The sequence below is a fragment of the Panulirus ornatus genome, chromosome 35, assembly GCF_036320965.1.
Source record: "Panulirus ornatus isolate Po-2019 chromosome 35, ASM3632096v1, whole genome shotgun sequence".
Lineage (NCBI taxonomy): Eukaryota > Metazoa > Arthropoda > Malacostraca > Decapoda > Palinuridae > Panulirus > Panulirus ornatus.
Window position 1 is genome coordinate 11,589,951 of NC_092258.1, and position 25,903 is coordinate 11,615,853.

A 25,903-nucleotide genomic window follows, 5' to 3' on the forward strand; every position below is an offset into this window, starting at 1 on the left:
TTTGAGGTTGCTAGGCAGCCAGTGACTGCTATCAGTGCTCTGTATTGGTGTGGTTTGCTTCTCTGTCATATTTACATTAGATAAGGTGGGTGTATGGGTCAAAGGTCCGTTAATAGTCTATGCTTTTGCAAGGTAGTTTAATCTTTACCAAGACTAAAATTTCAAAGGGGGATATTGTCATGACATGAAATTTGAAACTGGGGAAACTGTTCTTTATACACACTGGTATAAGAAGCTAGCAATTTATTCTTTCTTTTTTTTCCAGACCATCGTCAATATGCTGCCACTGGGCGCGAAGGAAAAGTCAATTTTCAGAAAGAGAAAGCTGATCCCACCTTCCCTGAAGTGGATCATGATCTTCACTATCTTCTGTGTTTTGATACTACTTAATAACTTCAACCATTTTAAAACAGGTAAGATATATATTCATTTTTTTTATTATCCTTTGACGCTGTCTCCCGCGTTAGCGAGGTAGCGCAAGGAAACAGACGAAAGAATGGCCCAACCCACCCACATGTATATACATACACGTCCACACACGCACATATACATACCTATACATCTCAACGTATACATATATATACACACACAGGGATTTGTATGTAGCATTTATGGATCTGGAGAAGGCATATGATAGAGTTGATAGAGATGCTCTGTGGAAGGTATTAAGAATATATGGTGTGGGAGGAAAGTTGTTAGAAGCAGTGAAAAGTTTTTATCGAGGATGTAAGGCATGTGTACGTGTAGGAAGAGAGGAAAGTGATTGGTTCTCAGTGAATGTAGGTTTGCGGCAGGGGTGTGTGATGTCTCCATGGTTGTTTAATTTGTTTATGGATGGGGTTGTTAGGGAGGTGAATGCAAGAGTTTTGGAAAGAGGGGCAAGTATGAAGTCTGTTGGGGATGAGAGAGCTTGGGAAGTGAGTCAGTTGTTGTTCGCTGATGATACAGCGCTGGTGGCTGATTCATGTGAGAAACTGCAGAAGCTGGTGACTGAGTTTGGTAAAGTGTGTGAAAGAAGAAAGTTAAGAGTAAATGTGAATAAGAGCAAGGTTATTAGGTACAGTAGGGTTGAGGGTCAAGTCAATTGGGAGGTGAGTTTGAATGGAGAAAAACTGGAGGAAGTGAAGTGTTTTAGATATCTGGGAGTGGATCTGGCAGTGGATGGAACCATGGAAGCGGAAGTGGATCATAGGGTGGGGGAGGGGGCGAAAATTCTGGGAGCCTTGAAGAATGTGTGGAAGTCGAGAACATTATCTCGGAAAGCAAAAATGGGTATGTTTGAAGGAATAGTGGTTCCAACGATGTTGTATGGTTGCGAGGCGTGGGCTATGGATAGAGTTGTGCGCAGGAGGATGGATGTGCTGGAAATGAGATGTTTGAGGACAATGTATGGTGTGAGGTGGTTTGATCGAGTAAGTAACGTAAGGGTAAGAGAGATGTGTGGAAAAAAAAGAGCGTGGTTGAGAGAGCAGAAGAGGGTGTTTTGAAATGGTTTGGGCACATGGAGAGAATGAGTGAGGAAAGATTGACCAAGAGGATATATGTGTCGGAGGTGGAGGGAACGAGGAGAAGAGGGAGACCAAATTGGAGGTGGAAAGATGGAGTGAAAAAGATTTTGTGTGATCGGGGCCTGAACATGCAGGAGGGTGAAAGGAGGGCAAGGAATAGAGTGCATTGGAGTGATGTGGTATACCGGGGTTGACGTGCTGTCAGTGGATTGAATCAAGACATGTGAAGCCTCTGGGGTAAACCATTGAAAGCTGTGTAGGTATGTATATTTGCGTGTGGGGACGTATGTATATACATGTGTATGGGGGTGGGTTGGGCCATTTCTTTCGTCTGTTTCCTTGCGCTACCTCGCAAACGCGGGAAACAGCGGCAAAAAAAAAAAAAAAAAAAAAAAAAAAATATATATATATATATATATATATATATATATATATATATATATATATTCTTTTTTTTTTCCAAAAGAAGGAACAGAGAAGGGGGCCAGGTGAGTATATTCCCTCAAAAGCCCAGTCCTCTGTTCATAACGCTACCTCGCTAACGCGGGAAACGGCGAATAGTTTGAAAGAAAAAAGAAACATAATTCATACTGTCTGCCCTTATTCATTCCCGTCGCCACCTCGCCACACATGAAATGACAACCCCCTCCCCCCGCATTTGCGCGAGGTAGCGCTAGGAAAAGACAACAAAAGCCCCATTCGTTCACACTCATTCTCTAGCTGTCATGTATAATGCACCGAAACCACAGCTCCCTTTCCACATCCAGGATCCACAAAACTTTCAATGGTTTACCCCAGACGCTTTACGTGTCCTGGTTCAATCCATTGACAGCACGTCGATCCCGGTATACCACATCGTTCCAATTCACTCTATTCCTTGCACGCCTTTCACCCTCCTGCATGTTCACGCCCCGATCACTCAAAATTTTTTTCACTATCTTTCCACCTTCAATTTGGTCTCCCACTACTCCTCGTTCCCTCCACCTCATAAATATATATATATATATATATATATATATATATATATATATATATATATATATATATATATATATACACACACGGAGTGAAACTTTGTGAAGACTCGTCCTGAATACATCAAAAAAGAATGGCACGCGGTACGAAGGCTCTAAGAGCCAGCGGAGTTAAAATGATTCCATCTCTATGGGTTTTATCCTTCGTAACTCAGCTGTGCCGATGATGGAACCGCCAGTACACCAGCGTGCAACAGAACCAGAAAGAGCAACTACTGGGCCAAGAACATAGTCACTGCCTCAGTCATAGCAACATCTGTTGCTGTCTCACTCTTGCTGAGAACTGTAAATGTAAAGTTAAATATACCTTTGTAAAGTGAGTGGAAGAGTGACGACTGAGAGAGTGGTGGAACCATTTGGCTTTAGGAGAGGCAGTGGATGGTTGGACCAGGTGTTGGCTTCGATGAATGTGTCAGAAAGTCTTAAAAAACGAAAGACGTGTTTGGCATTTTTTTCTTTAACTGGAGAAAGAATGCGACAGGGATGCCAGACGCATAATGGAATGGAAAGTTACTGAAGACAGTGAGGAGTAAAATTTTAACTGGAAGAGTAAGAAGAGTCACACCTTTTCCTTCTCATATTACTCGATAATACGAGCTTCTTAAAACTCTTTTGTAGGTCTTCCTTTATATACATTAATAACCACGCTAACATACTTATCTTATAACTCTGGAGGGAGTCACACATGTCTGTCTGTAAAAAACTGGAAGACATAAGAGGTTTATAGCATTAAAATTATCTTAGATAAATGAGCTCGACTAACATAACTTGGATATCGTGTACCTTACAGTTGCTTGTATTATAAATTGGTTCTAAACCTTCTGTCAACAGTCTATTCAAAATGACTACTGCTAAACCCGTTGTAAAAAAAAGAAAGAAAAAAAATCCGAGGGTCGAAAGTCTGCACAGCTGAAATGTATGTGACATACAGTTAATTGTGTGTGTGTGTGTGTGTGACAAACAGAAACAAGGCGTCAATAACACAGTTCTCATCCCGGCACCATCAGGTTCGGAGATTGGCCCACCACACAGGAAGCCTCAGCAGCTTGCTGCCGGAGCCATCGACCTCAAGAGAGACGTGGCCCGGGGCCTGAGGAACATCCTGGACGACCTGCGAAGAGCCAAAGGTAGCCTAGCCCAAGTTTACTGTCACCACAACTGACGGACTTTCCAGCTCTTGATGTTCTCACATTTATTATTATTATCATTATTATTATTATTATTATTATTATTATTATTATTATCATCATCATTATTACTATCGTTATTATCATCATTATTATTATCATTATCATTATTATGAGATATCGGTGTTGGCTAAACGTAATCTCCAAATTTCTTTTGTATTTGTATAATCAAGTTATGGAGATCTGAAGGTAATAATTCCTGATGATTTATCAGGATCGTGACCACGAGCCTTATTCTAAACGAAAATATTGCCATAAAAATAAATTCACGATCAATGATAAGACTGAAATAAAATAAGTGGCCTTTTATATTCTCAAAAAAGTTTGAGAAAGATAAAAGATGTTGCTGTTATAGAGAATTATTTGTCAAAAATAAACAATGAACAAAAGAAGTCACAGCTTAAAAAGACGTGGAGAAAAATGTAAGGTTAAGAAACTAGCCAAGTTTAAGTTCTGGTATCTTTTTTGATAACGCTGAAGGTTATGGAAACCTAACCTAAATAAGAATAGGTGTTAAGGATATCTAATTGTGATTAACCATCACTTAAAAATAATGACGGATTAACTGTACTTTAAAACTTCGTCATAACATCCACCTTTCTGTGTGTATTTCAGACAATACAAACGTAATATTCCACATGCGTTTGATGCTGTCTCGCCCATCGTACCGTCACACACTGCTCGGCTTCGTTAAAATGTTATTTTCTTAGATTACCTTTGTTCGCAGTCACTCTCACAGACTCCGTTAAACTGTTATTTCCTTAACCTAGCTTAGATTACCTTTGTTCGCAGTCACTTTCACAGACTCCGTTAAACTGTTATTTCCTTAACCTAGCTTAGATTACCTTTGTTCGCAGTCACTTTCACTGACTCCGTTAAACTGTTATTTCCTTAACCTAGTTTAAATTACCTTTGTTCGCAGTCACTTTCACTTACTCCGTTAAACTGTTATTTCTTTAACCTAGCTAAGATTACCTTTGTTCGTAATCATTCTCACAGACTTCGTTAAACTGTTATTTCCTTAACCTAGCTTAGATTACCTTTGTTCGCAGTCACTTTCACTTACTCCGTTAAACTGTTATTTCCTTAACCTAGCTAAGATTAACTTTGTTCGTAATCATTCTCACAGACTTCGTTAAACTGATATTTCCTTAACCTAACTTAAATTACCTTTGTTCGCAGTCACTCTCAAGGCTATTAACCAGATAAACTCAAATCTGTCGTTGGTTATTCTATCATTATGCTCTCGTCAACCTTACGTTCTCAAAAGTCTTAAAAAAAATCTTTTGTCTTCCTCTTCTTAACTTATTTTTGGCAGCTTATGAAAAATAAAACCATACATGAACCCTCAAATATAACCGCAACACACCCTACCTTTCTCAGATTTTTTTCCTGTAGACATTAAGACGTCGTCGTCCCTGCTATGAAAACTGAAATAATTCTATATTTGATACTTAACTGCATTAGAGTCTTTACTAGAGTCAAGAGACCGACGAAGCAAAAACCGAAGGTTTAGACAAAGAATGCAACACATACAGATATAATAACATCGCTATGTGTGGGACCTGAGCGTTAGCGTTGTCCTTGTGTCACAGACCACAAGATGGCTCCGGAAGCCCGTACACTGCTGGCGCTGCAAAGGGCGTTGGGTCAACTGGACCCCAGACTCCTGCCGATGGACCCACTTGATCTACCAACCCAACAAGTGAGCAAACTTTAACTTCCTGGATTTCTTTTCGAATGAAGGTTTCGGGAAACTATATTTTCCATTCGCACATGCACTACACATCTCTACCATCTCTCTGTAATGGAGCATTTGGCCCTATCCTGCTACATTCCCCCACAAAAACACACGGCACAACCCTCCACAACAGTGACAAAAAGTGAGTGGCTAATTTCAAAGCAGCTGCTATGCCAGAGTAACAAAGGCCTCATTTCTCAAAATCCTTACATTCGACGATGGAGCTCCTAATGAACAGTTTTTTTTTCTCCAACTTTCTTCCAGCACGACCTCCCAGTACCTTCATCCTCAACATGAAGGTCCTTTCATACCCAGACGACCTCACAATCGCATCACAACATCCTGACACCAGAGAACACAACAACCATGCAGCACAACATAACACAATGGAACAATGACTCATCCATATCAGAATGTCAGCATCTCCACAGAAGTCTTCAATTACTCTTTTTAACCCAAGGCACGAATCCAACACACACCCTCCAGTCACCTTGAATGGTCAATCGCTCCTACTGAACAAAAAACAGCCATTCTCAGCGTCACATAACGATACACTCATAACATTCACTCCCTCACACCAGAAACACCAACACAAAAACAACACGACGCCCTCAGAACACTGTAACTGACAACCAGCTTTGGAGAAGACAGAGAATCAATTAATCCGTTTCATTCTAATCTAACCCCTCAACTGTCGGGTCTCCCAACATCTCAAAAGCAACTAAAATAAACTTACAGACCACACAAAATAGAGCACTCTAAACGATCACTTGCTACCTAGCAACCACAACACAGCGCATACACAGTGAAGCAAAGACCCGGCACACAGCTCTATACAACAGCACTAAGACCCCCTCTCCCTTCTGAGACTTTTAGTGTATTCATCACTACTTGGCTTTATATTTATCAGTAACTGGCCTTGTATTCATCAGTACTCGGCTTTGTATTCGCCAGTAATTGTATTTCTATTGTATTCACCATACTAGCCTTTGTATTCATGTGTTCACTGTTACTCCTTTGTATTCTTCAATACTTGGCCGAGTATTCACATGTACTTGGATTTGCATTTACTAACATTTGGCCTTGTATTCATGAGCACCTGACCTTGTATTCACGAGCGTTTGGTTGTGTATCCACCAGCACTTGGCTTTGTATTCACTAGCATTTGACTTTGTATACACCAGCACTTGGCCTTGTACTCATCCGCACTTGACCTTGTCTACACCAGCACTTGGCCTTGTATTCACCTGTACTTGTCCTTCACCAGCACTTTGATCTCGTATTCGGAAGCACTTTCCTCCTACGATACTCTTCCACGTCTCTGCTGTTAGTCTTATGGTTAACTTCATGTTTTACTTCAGTTGACACAGACGGGATGGTGCTCAAACCATTATGTCTTATATAACCGCTGGACAGTGGTAAATCTCCTCATTATACCTTCGAAACACATACTTCGCTCACAATGCACACCCGCAATCTTGTCTTGAGCAAACTTTCTTCACTGAATTTCCCAAGCCACCACCATCGTCTACCTGTGTTTGTGGTCTCACTCACTTCCCCCTTACATCACCCAAAACTGAGGTCCTTCCACCTCTTGATAATCACCTGAATTGATTTCACGTTACACTCACTTGTTCTCAACCCTTCTACTTTCATTTCAAAACGTCAGCATTTTTCGATCCTGTATAAAAGATTCTTGTTTCGAAACTGATTTTCAAAGAGTTTGACTTTCATTCTTCTACTTTCACTCAGTTATTTAAGAGCCACAGATCGTCTCAACCCGTCGTGCGAACTCAATGACGTAGATGGAATTTGGCGAAGACCTGTACATTGAACGATATTCAAACATGCTCGCAATCTTGTATGTTACACCTTGAACGATGTTTAGGTTACGTTGGTGGTGGAAAAGTGGTGTGTGTGTGTGTGTGTGTGTGTGTGTGTGTGTGTGTATGGGGAGAGAGAGAGAGAGAGAGAGAGAGAGAGAGAGAGAGAGAGAGAGAGAGAGAGAGAGAGAGAGAGAGAGAGAGAGAGAGTATGTGAACTACCAGCAGGTAGCATACCTACTCGACCAGCCGGTAGCCTGTGTCCTCACAGTAACACTCTTCCTACTCTGTACCAACAGCAACTTCTCGAAGCCGACAACCAGACGGCAATGCCAGGCCACCCGACGCTGCTGGAGGTGTGTACAGAAATGTACATGGGAGCAGAATACGACCTGCCCTACCACACGAAAGCCTTCCTCGCTGAGTGTCAGAACAAGGTACTGGCCTGTACGCATTTGTGAGTCATGTTTCAACATCAGTGTGTTCATTTACGACCTGTTCTCACCTAACTTCTGACGTTGCTTCTTGCACACAAACGCACGACGTCCTGGAGAGGATCAGTCTGGAAGAATCATTGTCACTGAAGCACATCACTGATGGCCGGTTACTCTTTCTCTCCTCGTCGTGTTTCTCTAATGCTAACTCTGGCAGGGGAGAGCACACACACACACACACACACGCCAATCGAGTCTGGGGCACTGTGGCATAGAGCATGGCACATATGTAAGCAAGACATGAAGAGTTACATAGAAAGAGGAATTTCCACTAAGCATATTACATGTTCGGACATATAGTGCCATACAGACTTGGGGGAAATGCGAAAGAAATGATAAAACTTTTTTTTTTTTTAGGTTGATAACCATATGTTATGATGTGGCTAAGACCCCTCATTTCTGTGGCAACAAGAGCAAGTGATAGTTTAACTTGGGGGAGAGAGAGAGAGAGAGAGAGAGAGAGAGAGAGAGAGAGAGAGAGAGAGAGAGAGAGAGAGAGAGAATGAATGGAATACGTCACTGCAGATCTGAATACTTCTTGGCTAGTGTCCTTTTACTGGTGTGTGTGTGTGTGTGTGTGTGTGTGTGTGTGTGATTTACTATTTGGTTTACGTGATATCTTGATCTGTGTTGTAACCTGATTCTTTACGTGTTTACCCCCGGGCGCAGGTGCCGCTGAGGGAGCTTGTGACCATTACCATTGACGCCACCCATGACAGCACCACCGACTTGGACGACCTCCTGGAAGCCATCGTCTTGAGGTGAGGTCCTCTGTGTGCGTACGGTACGCGGGCTCATGCCACTGGAAGGCTGACGTGGGGTGAGGTGAGTAGAGAGAGAGAGAGAGAGAGAGAGTCCTCACCAGTGAACACCGTCGACGTGGTTTAGCCACATCGTCTCCCCACACACGTCTTGTTTGATGAATAAGACTCTCTGTTCTTAGCTGCCACTCGCATTACGTAATTCCCTCCGTTCGTGGTTCATCTGGGACGGACGAATACGACCCACATGTGAGGCTATTCCTTTTAAACGTTCCCATCGTTGTTCCATTTTATGTGTCTTCCTTCTCCTGGCACTACTAGGTTGAATAGCCTTTGTATTTCCCTGATTGGAAAGAGAGGAAGGGGACGTTTTAGGGAACCGTCTACGAATCCCATTTTTCATCTGCCTAAAGCTGTCGTGCTCTTCTCGTGAAATCCACCCACGGTTATATTCCCACAGACACTGCCTGCTCTTGGTTTCATCTTGGTTCGAGGAAGAAAGTTCTAATCTCATCATCATAACACAGTGTCCAGATGCGTTGTCGAATAAATGAATATTATCAAATCACCAATGGCGACAATTTTTCAGGTTGAATCTTTAGACTGGTTCTGATCCTCTATATCTCTCCTTAAGGTGGCGTACGTGGCTCACTCTTCCATCTTTTCCAGCAGAAGATTATTATTCGCCTACATGACCTCACACACAAGCTGCAGTGGAATGTTGTTGATTTCCTTTGTTTCATTAGACTTATCCAGACCCACTGGCCAATCGTGGGCCTTGTCAGCTCCCAATCCTACGAGAGCTCTACACTTCACTGCCTCTGATACACCAACCTCTCGCTTTCATGCGTTTGTGATACGATGGTATAAGGTTTTTCGAATCGTATTGGATCGTATAAGGTTTTTCGAATCGTATTGGATCGTATAAGGTTTTTCGAATCGTATTGGATCGTATAAGTCTTCCTTCGTTTGCCCTTAAAGTTGCCATAGATTACAGAGAGATGTCTCGCTTGTGTTTACATCTTCTTAACAGACCTTCAAACTAACCACTTTTTCGCGGGTAGTTTCCCCGAAGTGATCAGATTTATGCTTTACCCAGAGACTCCCGTCCTACAAAGGCTGTAGAGGGACAACCGAACATGAGTAAGATTATTCATTATGATTCACTATTGATGCTGGGACCTTAGGCACACACTCCTGTATGGATATCGGTGGCAGCGAAGACTGAATAAGTCCATACGATTCTTCTATCCATTAGCGACGCCAGACACAGGCTAAAGTCCCCATCTCTCTATCGAAACCATGTTTTCCTACAGGCATACAATCCTGAATCAGAGATTTCTGTACATTTTGGGTGTTTACCAAACATCTATATGTCCGCCCCATACGATTCTTCACCATCCAGTTTCATAATTAGTTTTACTTTTACCATCAGCTGTTTTCACATACAACTTAAGGAGCTTATCGGCAAATGATCCTGTATCGTCCTTGGTAAATCATTTATAAACATTCAGATTACTGATTTAACACATTTTCTGCCTTGTTTAACTCCTTCCAGATAACACCTTTTTTCCCCCTCCTCTTTCACTCACCCAAGATCTGTCCTAATCGGGATCCTTCATACATCTTGTAATACATTTGGTGACGTATTGAGGCTTAGATCATCGATCCTTATATGTGTAGGGACAATAAACGTCGTTTTCTTCAATTCTAATGGTTGGTTATCTTGAGGTAAAGCCTTTGAAATGATACAGTGATCTGGTTGATCAAACTGGCCTCACTTGTTTGGTTCTAGTTTCAAACTGTATTATACACTTATGTCTCAGATTTCTTGTATATCATCAATCGTAGACGTGTGTTGATGATGAACTATTGAGTACGTCTGCAAGAGTTGTTCTTTCCACGTAAGATATGAGGTATGAAGGGGAGTGTGACGATCCGTTCCCTTTACAGATACGAGAGTGTGCCGGTAACAGTAGCAGTGGCATCCCAGAGTATAGGTTACATGACCAAGAGATACAGCAACGTGAAGATTGTCTGGGTCACAACCAGCACTCCGGCCGCAGTTCGGTGGACACGTCTTCTGAAGGGGGTCACCACCAAGTATGTGTTGGTAGGTCGTCGTCTGGCCACGTTCTCTCCCTTCTCGGACATAGAGAGGCTAGTGAGGGCCTTGCGTCAAGTGCCCTTCGCCTCTTACGTCACAGGAGCCGTCAGGAACGAGACGGGACAATGGAGAATGGAGTGTTACCAGACTCGCCTGGAGCTGTACGGCCTGACGCTGCGGGAGGGATACACGAACTCCGCTCTCGAGTGTATGTACTGCGACGCTGTCGGTGGGCCCTTCCTGACCACCACAAAGTTAATCACATCGACCCCTCTGGATGAGAGTCTTCCCGACGATGTCGTCTTCAATGACTGGTTCTTACGTGTGCAGGTTAACGATGGGCTGGGTCTTGCCTGCCCTGATGTCCTCTTCTTTGTCTCTGATAATCAACACCAGCCGTGGGAGAGCCGCAAGCCCTGGGAAGCTCTGGCGTCTAAGTGGGGAGTGACAGACGTTCATCTTCCAGGACATGTGAACCACCACTTCACCTGTGCGGACGTTGACCTGAGGTGTGGCCAAATAGGCGAGCACTTCGCCGTGCCCCCTTGCTGCTTGGCCCAGTTGGGTCGCGCCTTACGTGACGTAGTGCGCATTCTGGAGAGCAAGGGCGTCAAAGTGCACGTGACAGGTCACACAGTTGTGAGTGCGGTGAAGGGCGGGTTGCAGCCATGGGAAGTGGACGCTCATATTGCAGCGCGCAACTCCGTCTTCCTGCAACATGCCTTGACAGTGCTCCGCAAGCGGGGCTTCGTGGTGCACAACACTGGCTATAAAGGCACCTACCTCGTACACGTCTTCACCTACACCATCGTCCTCCACGTCGTTCCCATCGACCTGGAGGCACAGCTGCCTCTCCTGCAGAGGGATACGCCAACCAGCTTGTACATTGGGAATGCCTGGCTTCTCAGCCCTCCCAACCCTGGCTTATACGCACGAGGCCTTCACGGGTACGGCAGCCTGCAGCACAGCCAGCGAGGGAGGTCATGGCCTCTGTGCCCCAACCCCAACCACCATGCCTGCCTGGACCACCTCCCCCTGGACGGCTCCCTGGTGAGGCTGCGTTGATGACTGACGTCCTCACGAGTGTGGGAGGGACGAGACGTGCCACAGCCTAGCACGGGGTGACGGGTTATGCAGGTTAAGGTTAAGATTGGACACCTGGCGATACACATGCGTCGTATGTCGTCACACGTATAGCTACCGTACCATCCATCCACAGAGTCAAAATGCCGGGTAATGCTTTCCCAACGCCTAGTTGACGTGAAGTACAGTCGTCAGAAAACGACTGTAGCAGCAGCATTAATGATAACGACAGACTTAAGATGAAGCAACGAAAATAAGAGGTGTTACTAGACTCCAACTGGAGTGAAAAGTCACCTTTGGCAACCAAGAACTTTTCATTCCAAAGGAGTCTACGTTTTCCTGATACTGGAGGGAGCTGAGCCTCGGGCTGCAGAAGCCTTTAGAAACAATTAGACTCTCCCACAGACAATGGTCTTGTGGTAATTGTATATAAACAGAAATAGGAAACTCAAGTTCGCCTTCAGGATGAGAGGTAATTAGAGACACAATCACTGAACGGTGGAGAATTCCATGGCAAGTGATGGACAGGAGAAGTTGCGTCCATCTCTTTTGGCGCAATTCTCCATAACTCCATCTTCAACTTCACGTCAAATACTGACCACACAGTAATTTACATTAATTAAAAGATAGATTGAATATGCAAATTATCTTTAATTGACAGTCTCCTGACGACGAAGTCTGAGACTTCGTAAGATTGACTTAAATAAAGATGTTTACCAAACATCCTTTCATTCTACACTCATTTTGATTCTTCTACTTATACATGATGTGATTATTACACAAAAGTGCACTTGGGAATTTATCGTGTTTCATTTTCCCCGTGGACTCGTAGAAATATATATATATATATATATATATATATATATATATATATATATATATATATATATATATATATATATATATATATATATATATATATATATATATATATATATATACTGATAGGATATGAACAGAAAACTATAGTGAAGCACGACAAATATGTAAACAGATGGCACCATATGCGAATAAATGAACAGATTAGATAATCATAGATAACGAGTCTGAAAGGTATTAGATTACGGCTACTGTGGGATCAGGATCACATGATGCTACTGACAGGTAAGTTGAGCATCGGAGTCAGACGTGTGTCTTACTACTGATTCATTCGTTTCTCAAACCCCCATCCAATGTATCCTGTTACCTCCACCCACTGTATCACTTTGTCTCCACCTACTGTATCACGATGTCTCCACCCACTGTATCACGATGTCTCCACCCACTGTATCACGATGTCTCCACCCACTGTATCACGATGTCTCCACCCACTGTATCACGATGTCTCCACCCACTGTGTCCTGTAACCTCCACCCACTGCTGTTGTACCCACCTACTGTGTCCTGTTGCCTCCATACATTGTGTCCTGTTACCTCCACCCACTACTGTTGTACCCGCCTACTGTTTCCTGTTGCCTCCACCCACTGTGTCCTGTTGTATCCACTTAGTGTGTCCCGTTGCCTCCACCCACTGTGTCCAGCATTACCCACCTACTGCCTTCTGTTGCCGCCAGCCAATGTATCCTCTTGCACCCACTTATTGAACCATGTTGCCCCCTACTTACTGTGCGTGATGCCCACCTATCCTATTCCCCCCCACGCACCACTGCGTGCCACTACCTCCGCCCACTGTGGCCCCGTTACCCACCCACATCCAGCTGTATCCCAGTGAGGCACCATATTTAGATGGTCTCCTGGTCGGTGTCCTCCAGCCGTCGTCGTCAGCAGCACCACGATTAGATAACTGAGGACGGAACTGTTATCTGTATTGTCTTCCTCAACGCCTTTGGCCTTGCCCAGGGCGCGCCCCCCCGCCCCGCCAGACCCCGCCGATGGTCTAGACGGAGCAAGGAGGCAATAGTACCCTGCTACATACCTCAGTGTCAGGTCTTTACTATCTAAATCGAATCCTAGTTGAGTGTGATGAATAACTTTATTTTCTTTCGTGAACTTGGATGGAGTCATGTTAGAGTAAGTGTGTACTTAAGCTATATATATATATATATATATATATATATATATATATATATATATATATATATATATATATATATATATACCTTATTAGTTAAGGATAACTCGATGACTTGAGAAATTGTGGTGCGCGTAAAACGTGTTTTGAATAACCGTGTTTAAAAATGTGCCAAACAACAGACGGTAATCACTGTTGGTGATTATTGAGACGGTAATCACGGCTGGTAATTACAGACGGTAATCACGGTTGGTGATTATTGAGACGGTAATTACTGTTGGTGATTACTGAGATGGTGTCTCCCACGGTTGGTAATTACTGAGACGGTAATCACGATTGGTGATTACTGAGACGGTAACCACGGCTGGTGATTCCTGAGACGGTAATCACGGCTGGTAATTACAGAGACGGTAATCACTTGGTAATTACTGAGACGGTAATCACTGTTAATGATTACTGAGACAGTTTCTCCCACGTTTGGTCATTACTGAGACGGTGTCGCCCACAGTGGTGATTACTGAGACGGTGCTCCCACTGTGGTGATTACAAACACAGTGTTCCCACAGTGGCAACACTCCTTCAAGTGAACAACTTAACTACACGAGAGTCTTTTTGGTCATTTTTCCTACATATGTGAAGACGATTCATCAGGTTTATGAAACGTGTTCTCAACCAGTTAAGGTCAGTGATCCATAAGGGCGTACACAACTGGAGGGCGTGGAAGAGATAAGGACAACCACTTGACGAATGATTACATGATGACCTCACAAGGCCTCTATTGTTATGTCTTTCTCGGACTCCTTTGTTAAGTTTTTCTCATCCAAACAGATGTGTCTCTCTCATCCAAATGTGAGTCTTTCTCATCCAAACAGATGTGTCTTTCTCATCTAAATAGACGTGTCTTTCTCATCCAAACAGATGTGTCTTTCTCATCCAACAGATGTGTCTATCTCATCCAAATGTGAGTCTTTCTCATCCAAACAGATGTGTCTTTCTCATCCAAACAGATGTGTCTTTCTCATCCAAACAGATGTGTCTTTCGCATCCAAACTGATGTGTCTTTTCCATCCAAATATGTGTCTTTTCCATCCAAATATGTGTCTTTCTCATCCAAACAGATGTCTTTCTCATCCAACAGATGTGTCTCACGTATCCACACAACGTATGCAAACAGAGGTGTGTCTCCCATCCACACACATGCGTGTTTCCTATCCAAACAGATGTGTCTCTCTCATCTCATCCATTCAGATGTCTCTTTCTTATCCATTCGGATGTCTCTCATAACCATTCAGATGTCTCTCTCTCATCCATTCAGACGTCTCTCTCTCATCCATTCGGATGTGTGTCTCTCTCTCATCCATTCATACATGTCTCTCATAACCATTCAGATGTCTCTCTCTCATCCATTCAGATGCGTCTCTCTCTCATCCATTCGGATGTGTGTCTCTCTCTCATCCATTCATACATGTCTCTCATAACCATTCAGATGTCTCTCTCTCATCCATTCAGATGCGTCTCTCTCTCATCCATTTGGATGTGTCTCTTTCATCCATTCATACATGTCTCTCATAACCATTCAGATGTGTTTCTCTCATCCATTCAGATGTGTCTCATCCAAACGGATGCTCTCCTCTCATCCCAAGAGGTGTTGGTCAGTAAAGTGCACCACGTCACCCAGTGACCAGCAGAAGACGTGTGTTGTGAGTACACCGGACTCATGACGCCCTTGGCTTGATCTCTCCTGGAGGAGAACAGCTTATGTCATTGGAGTTCGCGTACACCAAGACATCAGCTGCCACTCGTTACTGTATTGTAGTCAGGAGGTTATAACAATACGGGATACGAAACGGACGTTCGTGCTGCTCTCAATGGCCAAGTGTATCGTAATTTCTCGTTAATTAATACATCGTGGGCAAGTGTATCGTATGTTCTCGTTAATCAATACGTTGTAGCTAAATACATCGTGGGCAAGTGTATTGTATGTTCTCGTTAATCATTACGTTGAAGCTAAGTGTGTCGTATGTTCTCGTTAATCAATACGTTGTGGCTAAGTGTATCGTAATTTCTCGTTAATCAATACATCGTGGGCAAGTGTATCGTATGCTCTCGCTAATCAATACGTTGTAGCTAAGTGTATCGTATGTTCTCGTTAATCAATACGTTGTAGCTAAGTGTATCGTATGTTCTCGTTAATCAATACGTTGTAGCTAAGTGTATCGTATGTTCTCGTTAACCAATACGTTGTGGCTGTGTATCGTATGTTCCCGTTAATCAATACGTTGTGGCCAAGTGTATTGCATGTTGTCGTTAATCAGTCCGTTGTGGCCAAGTGTATCGTATGTTCTCGCTAATCAAAACGTTGTGGGCAAGTGTATCGTATGTCCTCGTTGTAGACAAATGCAACGTATGTTGTCATAAGCCAGTCCACTGGGCACTGTGGACAACGTCTGACACAATGTCAACTGTTAAAAACTGATGAGTTGGTTTACCGTAATGTCATACGGAAACTGGGGTGATGTTTGGTGTGGTAATATGCCACGTTAACACACGCCTGGTCACGGACCAGCTCAGCCCTGACTGTTGTTACAGACGTACAGATGCTGCGAGGCCAGGCGGGAGGCACATGGTGGTGACCTTGGCCATAACAAGGTGTGCAGCGCTTGGTTCCCAGCGCGACCAACCATCCTCACCTTGAGGGGGCGGCCTTCTCCCTAGCCACGTCTCCCACGGACTGCAGGAGTCTGGGAGGGAGGGAGGCTACTGAGTGGGGGCTGACCTCACCATCCCACCCACCACATCTCTCATGTATTACAGTGGGATGAGGTGGGAGGAGAGGGAGGAAGACAGCTTACTGTGGGGGAGATGGCCGTCTCCCACATCACATCTCTCACGTCCACACTCAAGTATCCCGATATGTACTACGAAAAAACCCAGCCTTCCCAACTCAGACGTAATCTCCAACTCACCCGACATACACACATCCGACACCACACTCCCCAGACACACTAGAGACACAGTATCCCGTCTACGCTGTGGACGTAACCCTTCACCACAACACTACGAACACACTCTCGACACATCCCAAGATGTTTTATGCCTCCGAGGCAACTTCCAATAGAAAGACTCCAATCACTTATTACGATGTTGCCCTACACTCCGCACACAGACGAACACATCACAACACTTTATGATCTAGGGTGCGATCGGTGGACGAGGCCAGCTTCCTGGGCGCTGTAGGAGCCCCAGAGAGATAGAGGGTACTCCTGGGACAGGATAGTCAAATATAGATTGAGAAAAGGATATGAAATCAAAGAGGCGATAGAGGACAGAGGCTGGTTAAACCCAAACACCGTCCTATTCAGTGACGCCACAGCATACAAGAGTTGACGAGAGGTGAGGGAAGCACCACCGGGTTTGGTGCAGTGAGTGTCGACATGACCCAGCACGAGGTACCAGGAAGGCGTAAGCCACTGCCAAGTTCCGGAGTACTTAACGTACACTTCACTCTCAGCACTGCTCACGTGACCGGTATGTAAAATACACTTAACCACAAGATCTACCGTTGTACTGTCTGATCGTACTGCAAATGTACCCACCATTCTTGCAATTACCACGTCAGGATCAGGTACATAGTAATCATCACTCCCTCTGTGTCATGTCAAGATTACTTGATCGTAATCAAACGTTGGTAAACATAAAGAGATGGAACCGCTGTTGTGTTGTTTGCGTCCGTAAGGCGGACATAGGAGTAGGGGGATAGGAAGGCGTGCGGTCACATACTGTACTGTTGGCACGGAGCCTAGCACCCACTGGCTTACCTGGCAGAGGAGACCTTCAGATTTCAAGGTTGGCATTCATACTCACAGCCTGGCCAACGTCGCCTCCGTCCATCTCAAACACTTGGTCGTCCACCCTTGGTCAGTCGATCTGATCAACCCGCAGAATAGCTCGTCTTCGTCAGTAGTCCTCCTTCACCGCCACCGTGCGTCGTCCCCAGGACCACACCAACCATCGTCCCCAAGACCACTACACCAATCGTCCTCCAGCACCAGCTGCCGTTCCTCATCATTCCCGTCGTCCTCCAGCACCCGCTGCCGTTCCTCATCATTCCCTTCGTCCTCCAGCACCAGCTGCCGTTCCTCATCATTCCCTTCGTCCTCCAGCATCCGCTGCCGTTCCTCATCATTCCCCGTGTCCTCCAGCACCAGCTGCCGATCCTCATCATTCCCTTCGTCCTCCAGCACCCGCTGCCGTTCCTCATCATTCTCTTCGTCCTCCAGCATCAGCTGCCGTTCCTCATCATTCCCTTCGTCCTCCAGCACCAGCTGCCGTTCCCCATCATTCCCCGTGTCCTCCAGCACCCGCTGCCGTTCCTCATCATTCCCTTCGTCCTCCAGCACCAGCTGCCGTTCCTCATCATTCCCCTCGTCCTCCAGCACCCGCTGCCGTTCCTCATCATTCCCTTCGTCCTCCAGCACCAGCTGCCGTTCCCCATCATTCCCCGTGTCCTCCAGCACCAGCTGCCGTTCCTCATCATTCCCTTCGTCCTCCAGCACCCGCTGCCGTTCCTCATCATTCCCTTCGTCCTCCAGCACCCGCTGCCGTTCCTCATCATTCCCTTCGTCCTCCAGCACCCGCTGCCGTTCCTCATCATTCCCTTCGTCCTCCAGCACCCGTGCCGTTCTTCATCATTCCCTTCGTCCTCCAGCACCCGTGCCGTTCTTCATCATTCCCTTCGTCCTCCAGCACCAGCTGCCGTTCCTCATCATTCCCTTCGTCCTCCAGCACCCGCTGCCGTTCCTCATCATTCCCTTCGTCCTCCAGCACCAGCTGCCGTTCCCCATCATTCCCCGTGTCCTCCAGCACCAGCTGCCGTTCCTCATCATTCCCTTCGTCCTCCAGCACCAGCTGCCGTTACTCATCATTCCCTTCGTCCTCCAGCACCCGCTGCCGTTCCCCATCATTCCCCTCGTCCTCCAGCACCCGCTGCCGTTCCTCATCATTCCCTTCGTCCTCCAGCACCCGCTGCCGTTCCTCATCATTCCCTTCGTCCTCCAGCACCAGCTGCCGTTACTCATCATTCCCTTCGTCCTCCAGCACCCGCTGCCGTTCCTCATCATTCCCTTCGTCCTCCAGCACCAGCTGCCGTTACTCATCATTCCCTTCGTCCTCCAGCACCCGCTCGCTGCCGTTCCCCATCATTCCCCTCGTCCTCCAGCACCAGCTGCTGTTCCTCATCATTCCCCTCGTCCTCCAGCACCCGCTGCCGTTCCTCATCATTCCCCGCGTTCATCCCGGGCATCATGATCTTCACCACGAAGCATCATTCCTCGCCTACCATGACCCTTCCTCACTGGTCCTCGTCTTCCCTTCCACTCGTCTACGTCGAGGCGTCGCCTCCCGTCCATCAGCCCCACTCGCCATCCTCCCCACCTAACTGTCCTTCTCTCCATTACCTGTCAGGCTCTGTATGCGTCTGCCTGACAGCCAAATATTGTGGTTAACAGTCCGCTTAAATGTCAAGTTATAGTGTCTCCCGGGAAACGCGGGAGAACGGATACGCAACATTTCCTACTTTGGGTTCAGTCCAACACATTTTCTTCGTTTGTGATATGTCTCAACTTTGCTCATATTTTCGTAGGAAAATTAAAAGAAAAAAGAAACACGAAAATTAAGATCAAATCACATTGGCTTTCACTATAAAGGATATCAAGAGGATATGTTAAAAACAAAAATACCATGTATATGTTAAAATATTTAGCAGTAAACTTGGAAATACGAAGTAATAAATATTCGAATTATGGATACACCATGAACATGCCCTCGGCCTAATATTCGGCTCTAATGCCACGATATTCATGTTGTCTGTTGAACTGCCTGCCACCACAAGAGGCAACATACGTTTCCTATTGGCCTAGTGAGGTCAGAATGCACTAGCATGAGGCGAGATTCTGAAATGTTAACGGGTGAATTACGCTCAGGGAACTCTCTCTCTCTCTCTCTCTCTCTCTCTCTCTCTCTCTCTCTCTCTCTCTCTCTCTCTCTCTCTACCGCATCAAAGCCAACAGGGTGGAATACCGTAATCACATCCCATGTCACCTCTCTCTCTCTCTCTCTCTCTCTCTCTCTCTCTCTCTCTCTCTCTCTCTCTCTCTCTCTCTCTCTCTCTCTGGGGACTTCTCCACCAAAAGCTTTCGGATTCTAAATCTAAAGTTGTCCACTCCTCAAGTGTCGATCACCTCCCACTTCATCGAGTGCTAATCCCATCAACTCGTGTATCAGTTCCCTCGACCCTGGGGTAGAACCATCTAACATTCAAACATTCCATTGCGTAAGTCGTCACACTTCCCCGCCCCTCTCCTGTGGGTCGAAGGCCAAGAGTCGCGCCAACACGTCTGAAGTTTGAATGCAGACAAGTGTAAACATATCCACTTTGGAGACAAGAATATACGTTACGACTACAAACTATTCGGGAACTCTCTAACTAGAGTAAATGAAGAAAAGGACCTTGGAGTTGTCATTAGCAACAATCTGGTGTACGCTAAACAGAAGCAAGCAATAAGTAAAAAAAGAGAAAAAAAAAGGCAGCCAAATGTTAGGTTTCATATCCAGGTACATAGATTCCAAGACACCAGAAACAATTCTCACACTTTATGATTCTCTAGTAAGACCACATCTTGAATATGCAGTTCAGTTTTGGTCCCCAAACTGAAAAAGACGACAAAAAATGATCCCATCCCTTTGAAATCTGGCAAACAGAGAGCTAAAACGATTGGATCTCTTCTCCCGTAAAAAAAAAAAAAAAGAAAAAAAAAACGTAGACTTCGCAAAGACTTAATTCAAGTGTTCAAAGTTCTGAATCAGTTCGATAAAGTAAATCACGAACATCTTTTCAAAACACGAGAAAATACGGTTACCAGGACAAATGGAATAAAACTCAAAGCTAAAAGATGTAGTACGGACGTGAGCACTGGAATAAGTTACCGTCAGACGTTGTGAATACTAAGACTATAAACACCTTCCAAAGTCGTTTAGGCAATCTTTTTTTTTATAAATTCAGGCATACGCTGAGAAAAACGCCTGAAATAAACTTATAAACGACAGCTGTAACGGGGACACTGAAAAACTAATGTGCAGCAACGGGGAGTTGGTAATAGATTATAAAACTGCTGAGCGGAATTACATTTTCCTTTCGTTTTTTTTTTTTTTTTTTTTACCTGTCTACAACCCAGTCGTGAGCCAATCAGGTCTCCTGTTGTCTGTCTTTCTCATGTAAACCTCGATACATCTTCAGCCTCGTCTGAACGACACATGTCGTGTCCGACACCTCGGCCTTGATGCCTCCAACCAGGTTGATCTTCGTAGCCAAGATTCTACTAAAGTTTCCTGTGAGACAGATGGGATTCGAACCTATTCTAAAAGCCTTTTAATCCAGGTACTGAAGTCGTGGAATGCATACCAGTTACCCTGCGTTACCTGGCGTTGTAGTTCCCTTGCAGAGAGAGTTACCTTGTGTGTGGCAGTACACACGTAGTGATAGCACAGTAGGCTGTGTGCAGCCTTCTCATTCTGTGGAGATAATGTACCACAAGTTTATCTCAACTCCAGCACCTGTGTGGTGCCCCCCACGCGCGAGCACGTTAAGGTGTGACATGAACGCAACATCTACATTTCTAAACGAGTCTGATGATGTCAGCGGTGGTCAGTTCCCCCCGAGAAAGCCAGAGATAACCAGATATAGAATGACGTACGTCAAGAAACTTGTTGGGAAAGATATAAAGAACTGGTTTTTATAACGTAAGAAGAGTCGATGAAGTAATAAACTGAATAATGAATTTGTGAATAATAGACAGAATAAAGATACTCAAAAAGGTTGAATACATTGGAGAAAGTTTAAAAGCTGGGGCCCTGCTGGGGCCCACGAGTGTAGAACTCCCTGTACGGTAAGAATACGTAATGAAAACGGACATCTTCGTTAACACAATGCATTTGGTTAAGAACGAAATATAGAATGCATTACGAAGCTTACAACTGATCTCGCTTGGAGCAACCATGCCCTAAACCAGTTCTACCAGGCGTCCGAGAACGTCAAGTGAGATTATGCAAACCACCTTAGGGTGATCTTTCAAAGAGTTCCTTAGAGCAGACAGACGTGGAAGGAATGACAGAGCCAAAGGCAACCACAGTACGTAGATCTGACTGTAAGTTCGCACGAACACCACACCCATGAAACGAAGTGGATCATCTTTCTTGTTACTCTCATCCAAACATTTTAACAAAGGTAAGAGATATTGTTTACCCCGTGAGGTCTCCAGTATTGATTGGCGATTTCTTTTACGCTTGTGACTAGATATTGTGTCTTTGTTGAGTGTATAGCTTATCTAAGAACACCAATGACACATCCCATTTTCCACAAACACCTACCCAACTGAGCTGATAGGTCTTATCTTCGTTTAATCAGACACTCAAAGGCTACGCCTATCACCTGTTACAACCTTCAGTAACACCTCAGCTGTCACGTCCCAGTCGAGATAACTATGGACACCCATCCACGCACGACACCTGGGGAAGCACAGACTCCTGACGAAGGCACACAAAAAAGGATTTCAAACAGCAACAGACCACTAGCTCCTTACGAAAGGTGTGTGTGATAATGAGAGAGACGAGAAGCTCATTGATGGTTAGTGTGGTAAGATCAGAAAGACATACATATGTTTCAAGGAGACAAACCTGTAAACTTTTCATGTAGATTTGAATAATGTCGTCGGGTATCTGAAGCGAGAATGATTTAAGTCATGGATCTGAAACACAATAGCGATCAAGTTTCTTCTTAAAACGTATCTATGGTGCCGCTTCGCCTTATCCTAGGTAAAACATTTGCCCACTACGAGTGAAAACAGACGAATCTACTCTTATGTAGCTTGATGGATCGAGATTATCGAAGCCCTTGATAATTATGAATTCTGTACCAGCATGAGATCACCTCTTAACCTTCTCTTTTCTACGTAAAGTCAAGTATTTTTGTCGCCTCTCAAAAGCTTTGTTTATCAGTTCGGACATCATCTTGGTGGTTCATCTCTGTATTCTCTTCACTTTGTCCATCTTCTTCCTCAAGCAGGATGACCAAAACTGAACACATTATTCAAGGTGGAGACTCACCACTGAACTATACATGGGAAGGACAGATAACAGGAGACTGGTGTTGTACCATGAGGTTATCTGTTCGAGGACAGGAAATAAACATATCGAGTTCCAATTCCTATATGAGATGATGGAGAATTTAAGACAGAGAGACGACTGAAAAACAGAAGGCAACTCCCAGCTCAAAAATTGGTGGGAAAAGCGAAGACTCGCCATGTAGTAGAGAGAGAAAACATACTGATTCAAGAACAGAAAAAATGTGAAAGGGACGAGACTCAAATACGAAACTATCTTACTCTAATAGAAAGAAATATCAATGAGCGTTTATCCCTCTCCTCCAGGCTTAGTCATCAATCATTATCATCAACGCAGTATTTGTTTAACCTTGGAAACACCTGGTGTTTATTCCAGCATACCACAACTCAGCGGCCGGAAGGAAAACATTTGCTTCCACTGGCTCATACATCTTCTCACGTTTATTTCACGAGTTATTTCTACAAGTCGAATCTTTATCTTATGTAATGAAGCAAGCATTTATGTCACCTCAATTATGTAGAATTTTGAAAATTTCGAACACTCTCAATCATGTAGAATTTTGAAAATTTCGAACACAACTCCTTGGGAGAATGTTTTATTTACTTATCTACTTTTAGAAAGAATAATTTGAGGCCTATGAGGATTATTTTTTTTCAATGGCAGAATTAATTTTGTTGCTATTTTCTGCATTTGCTCTAAGTCTTCAGTCCTTCGATCGAATTTCGTGATCGGAACTGATCCGCGTCTTCCAAATGATCACTAGCCAGTGCGCTGCAATATCTATCACCTTTCGTTTTATTGTTTATATTTCCATCTATGAACCTTGACACTGTTTACCTAATTGTACACAGTTAAGCTTTTACTTTGCGTGCTTCACGTCATTACCAATAGCTTCCTCAAGATCTTTTTCTTCTCTAACTATCCTAGTCATTTCTCTATCCTAGTCATGACTCGCTGAGTATTTCTTGCTTGTATACAAGTATATGGTTTTCTCATCACTAGATTAGATATCGTGTCTCATACCACCTTATCATTTTGTCTGAATGACTTCGAACACTTTAGGCAAAACTTCCTTTAATTGTACCATAATTCCCCACTTCGTTTCATCAACAAATTTTGAAGGACACCTGGTGAGTCCCCTGATATGGACGAAAAGTATGGGTCCCAGGACAGAGCCTTGTGGTATACCACACACGCCACACTGAGCCAGCCGGACTCTTGCTCATGTAATACCAATTGTTTCTTGGCTCCGGGTCAGTCCGCTGCTATCCACACACAGTGTCTATATGCCGTGGGTACTAGCTCTTAACGAACAATATCTTATGTGGTGCTTTTGACGAAAGATGATTGGAATTATACGTCCTTAATATCGGAGAGTATTTTTTGAATGTTTATGTGACTAAGGAATTTTGTCATATTCTCCAAAAGCGATTTTTGATTGCAAAAAACACGTTGATAATCGCTTTTATCACCTAAAAAAAATCTGACGATTTTAACCCTATATATTCATTCCAACAATTTACCCGAAACTGAAGTTTTGTGTGATCATTTCATCTTTCCATTTTAGTAAAACCGTTGCTGCATTCGCAAGCTGCCACGCATCGCCATCCTGTATCTATCCGTTTATCTTAGTGATCAGTACTGGTATACTGTCAGTTTATTTCTGGTGATGTCATTGCCACCACCTGACTCACCCGGATTTAGGGTCTAAATATTTAGGCCCTCTGTGGGCTGGGATATCATGAATGTTTACGTTATCGTTTTCTTGTCCCCGGATGTACGTTTTTTGTTTCTGAAATACTTGGGGAATTCACAAGTTATCACTGAAGTAAAAGATAATTTTCTTTTTCTCAGATATGCATTTTTTTCTTTCTGATATACTTGAAGAATCTATAAGTCAACACTATATCAAAATATAATTTTCTTGTCCTCGGATTATTTTTTTCCTCTGGAATACTTGAGGAATTTACAACAATCAACACTGAATCAAAATATAAGTTTATTAAGGAAGCCAATTCTATTCTATCACGCTGGATAAAGAACTTGTCATACTCTAACTTTTATTTACTTGATCCTTACAGTCTCAAATCATTCTTATATTTTTATTTCCTGTGAGTATAATTTATTTGCAATTTCTTCTTTACTTGAGCCTGAATTTCTTTCCAAAATCTCTGTAATGGTGTATACTTATAATGGTCTTGTGCAGTGACACTAATTTAGAATTTCCCTGTGCAATTCCTCTGTGTATAAATAATCCAGTTCTGCAGTCATCCAGCTTGGCTTGAAGCTTATCTTTCTCTCCACATATTTTCTTCCTCTCTGGGAAGCCTGTGGGAGTGGAGAAGTTCCCCATGGAACACAAGTGGGTGTGGTAAGGTTTCTCGTGGGACATAAGTGGGCGTGGAGACGTTCCCCGTGGGAGTGGCTCCCGCGGGACACAGGTAGGCGTGGTTTCCCGTGGGGCAAAAGTGGGCGTGGAGAGGTTCATTTCGGGAAAGGAGTGTGTGAGAATGTACAACACCTGAGGGCAGATGAGTGTGTGACAGAATATAACACCTGAGGGTAGAGGAGTGTGTGAGTGTACAACACCGAGGGTAGAGGAGTGTGTGAGTGTACATCACGTGAGGACAGAGGACTGTGTGAGAGTGTACAACACCTGAGGGTAGAGGAGTATGTGAGAGTGCACAACACCTGAGGGCAGAGAAGAGTGTAAGTGTGCAACACCTGGGGCCACAGCCACACATCCCTGTGAGGTATCAACTGTGAAAAGCAAGTTACATTTAACCTCGACTTCGCTTTGGCTCAGCTTCCTCGAGCGGTGCCAGGAGAGGGACCTGTTTACAGCTTGAGCAGGAAATCGCCCATGAAATATATTACTGATGGTTCAACAACATTCTATTTTCGTCTGGTACACACACGAGACCCCAGCTAAGCATTAGGTCAGTGTGAGGATGGTGTGGGCCCGCCTCAACACCCAC

General features: G+C 44.3%; 1 protein-coding gene across 1 annotated transcript; it reads left to right on the forward strand.

Moving 5' to 3' along the window:
- The first annotated feature begins 303 nt into the window (after positions 1-303).
- LOC139760142 (uncharacterized) lies at positions 304-12,527 on the forward strand. Its single transcript, XM_071683035.1, has 6 exons — positions 304-413; positions 3,550-3,669; positions 5,325-5,434; positions 7,593-7,730; positions 8,457-8,548; positions 10,502-12,527. The coding sequence occupies exons 1-6, from the start codon at positions 353-355 to the stop codon at positions 11,718-11,720; spliced, it is 1,740 nt and encodes a 579-aa protein (XP_071539136.1). The 5' UTR covers positions 304-352; the 3' UTR covers positions 11,721-12,527.
- Positions 12,528-25,903: the final 13,376 nt, after the last annotated feature.

Bases quoted from the DNA above. Each gene is read 5' to 3' on its own strand.
- LOC139760142 (XM_071683035.1), top strand. From the start codon at position 353: ATGATCTTCACTATCTTCTGTGTTTTGATACTACTTAATAACTTCAAC. The intron at 5,435-7,592 runs GTGAGCAAACTT...CTGTACCAACAG, and splicing joins TTGATCTACCAACCCAACAA to CAACTTCTCGAAGCCGACAA. The intron at 8,549-10,501 runs GTGAGGTCCTCT...TTCCCTTTACAG, and splicing joins CTGGAAGCCATCGTCTTGAG to ATACGAGAGTGTGCCGGTAA.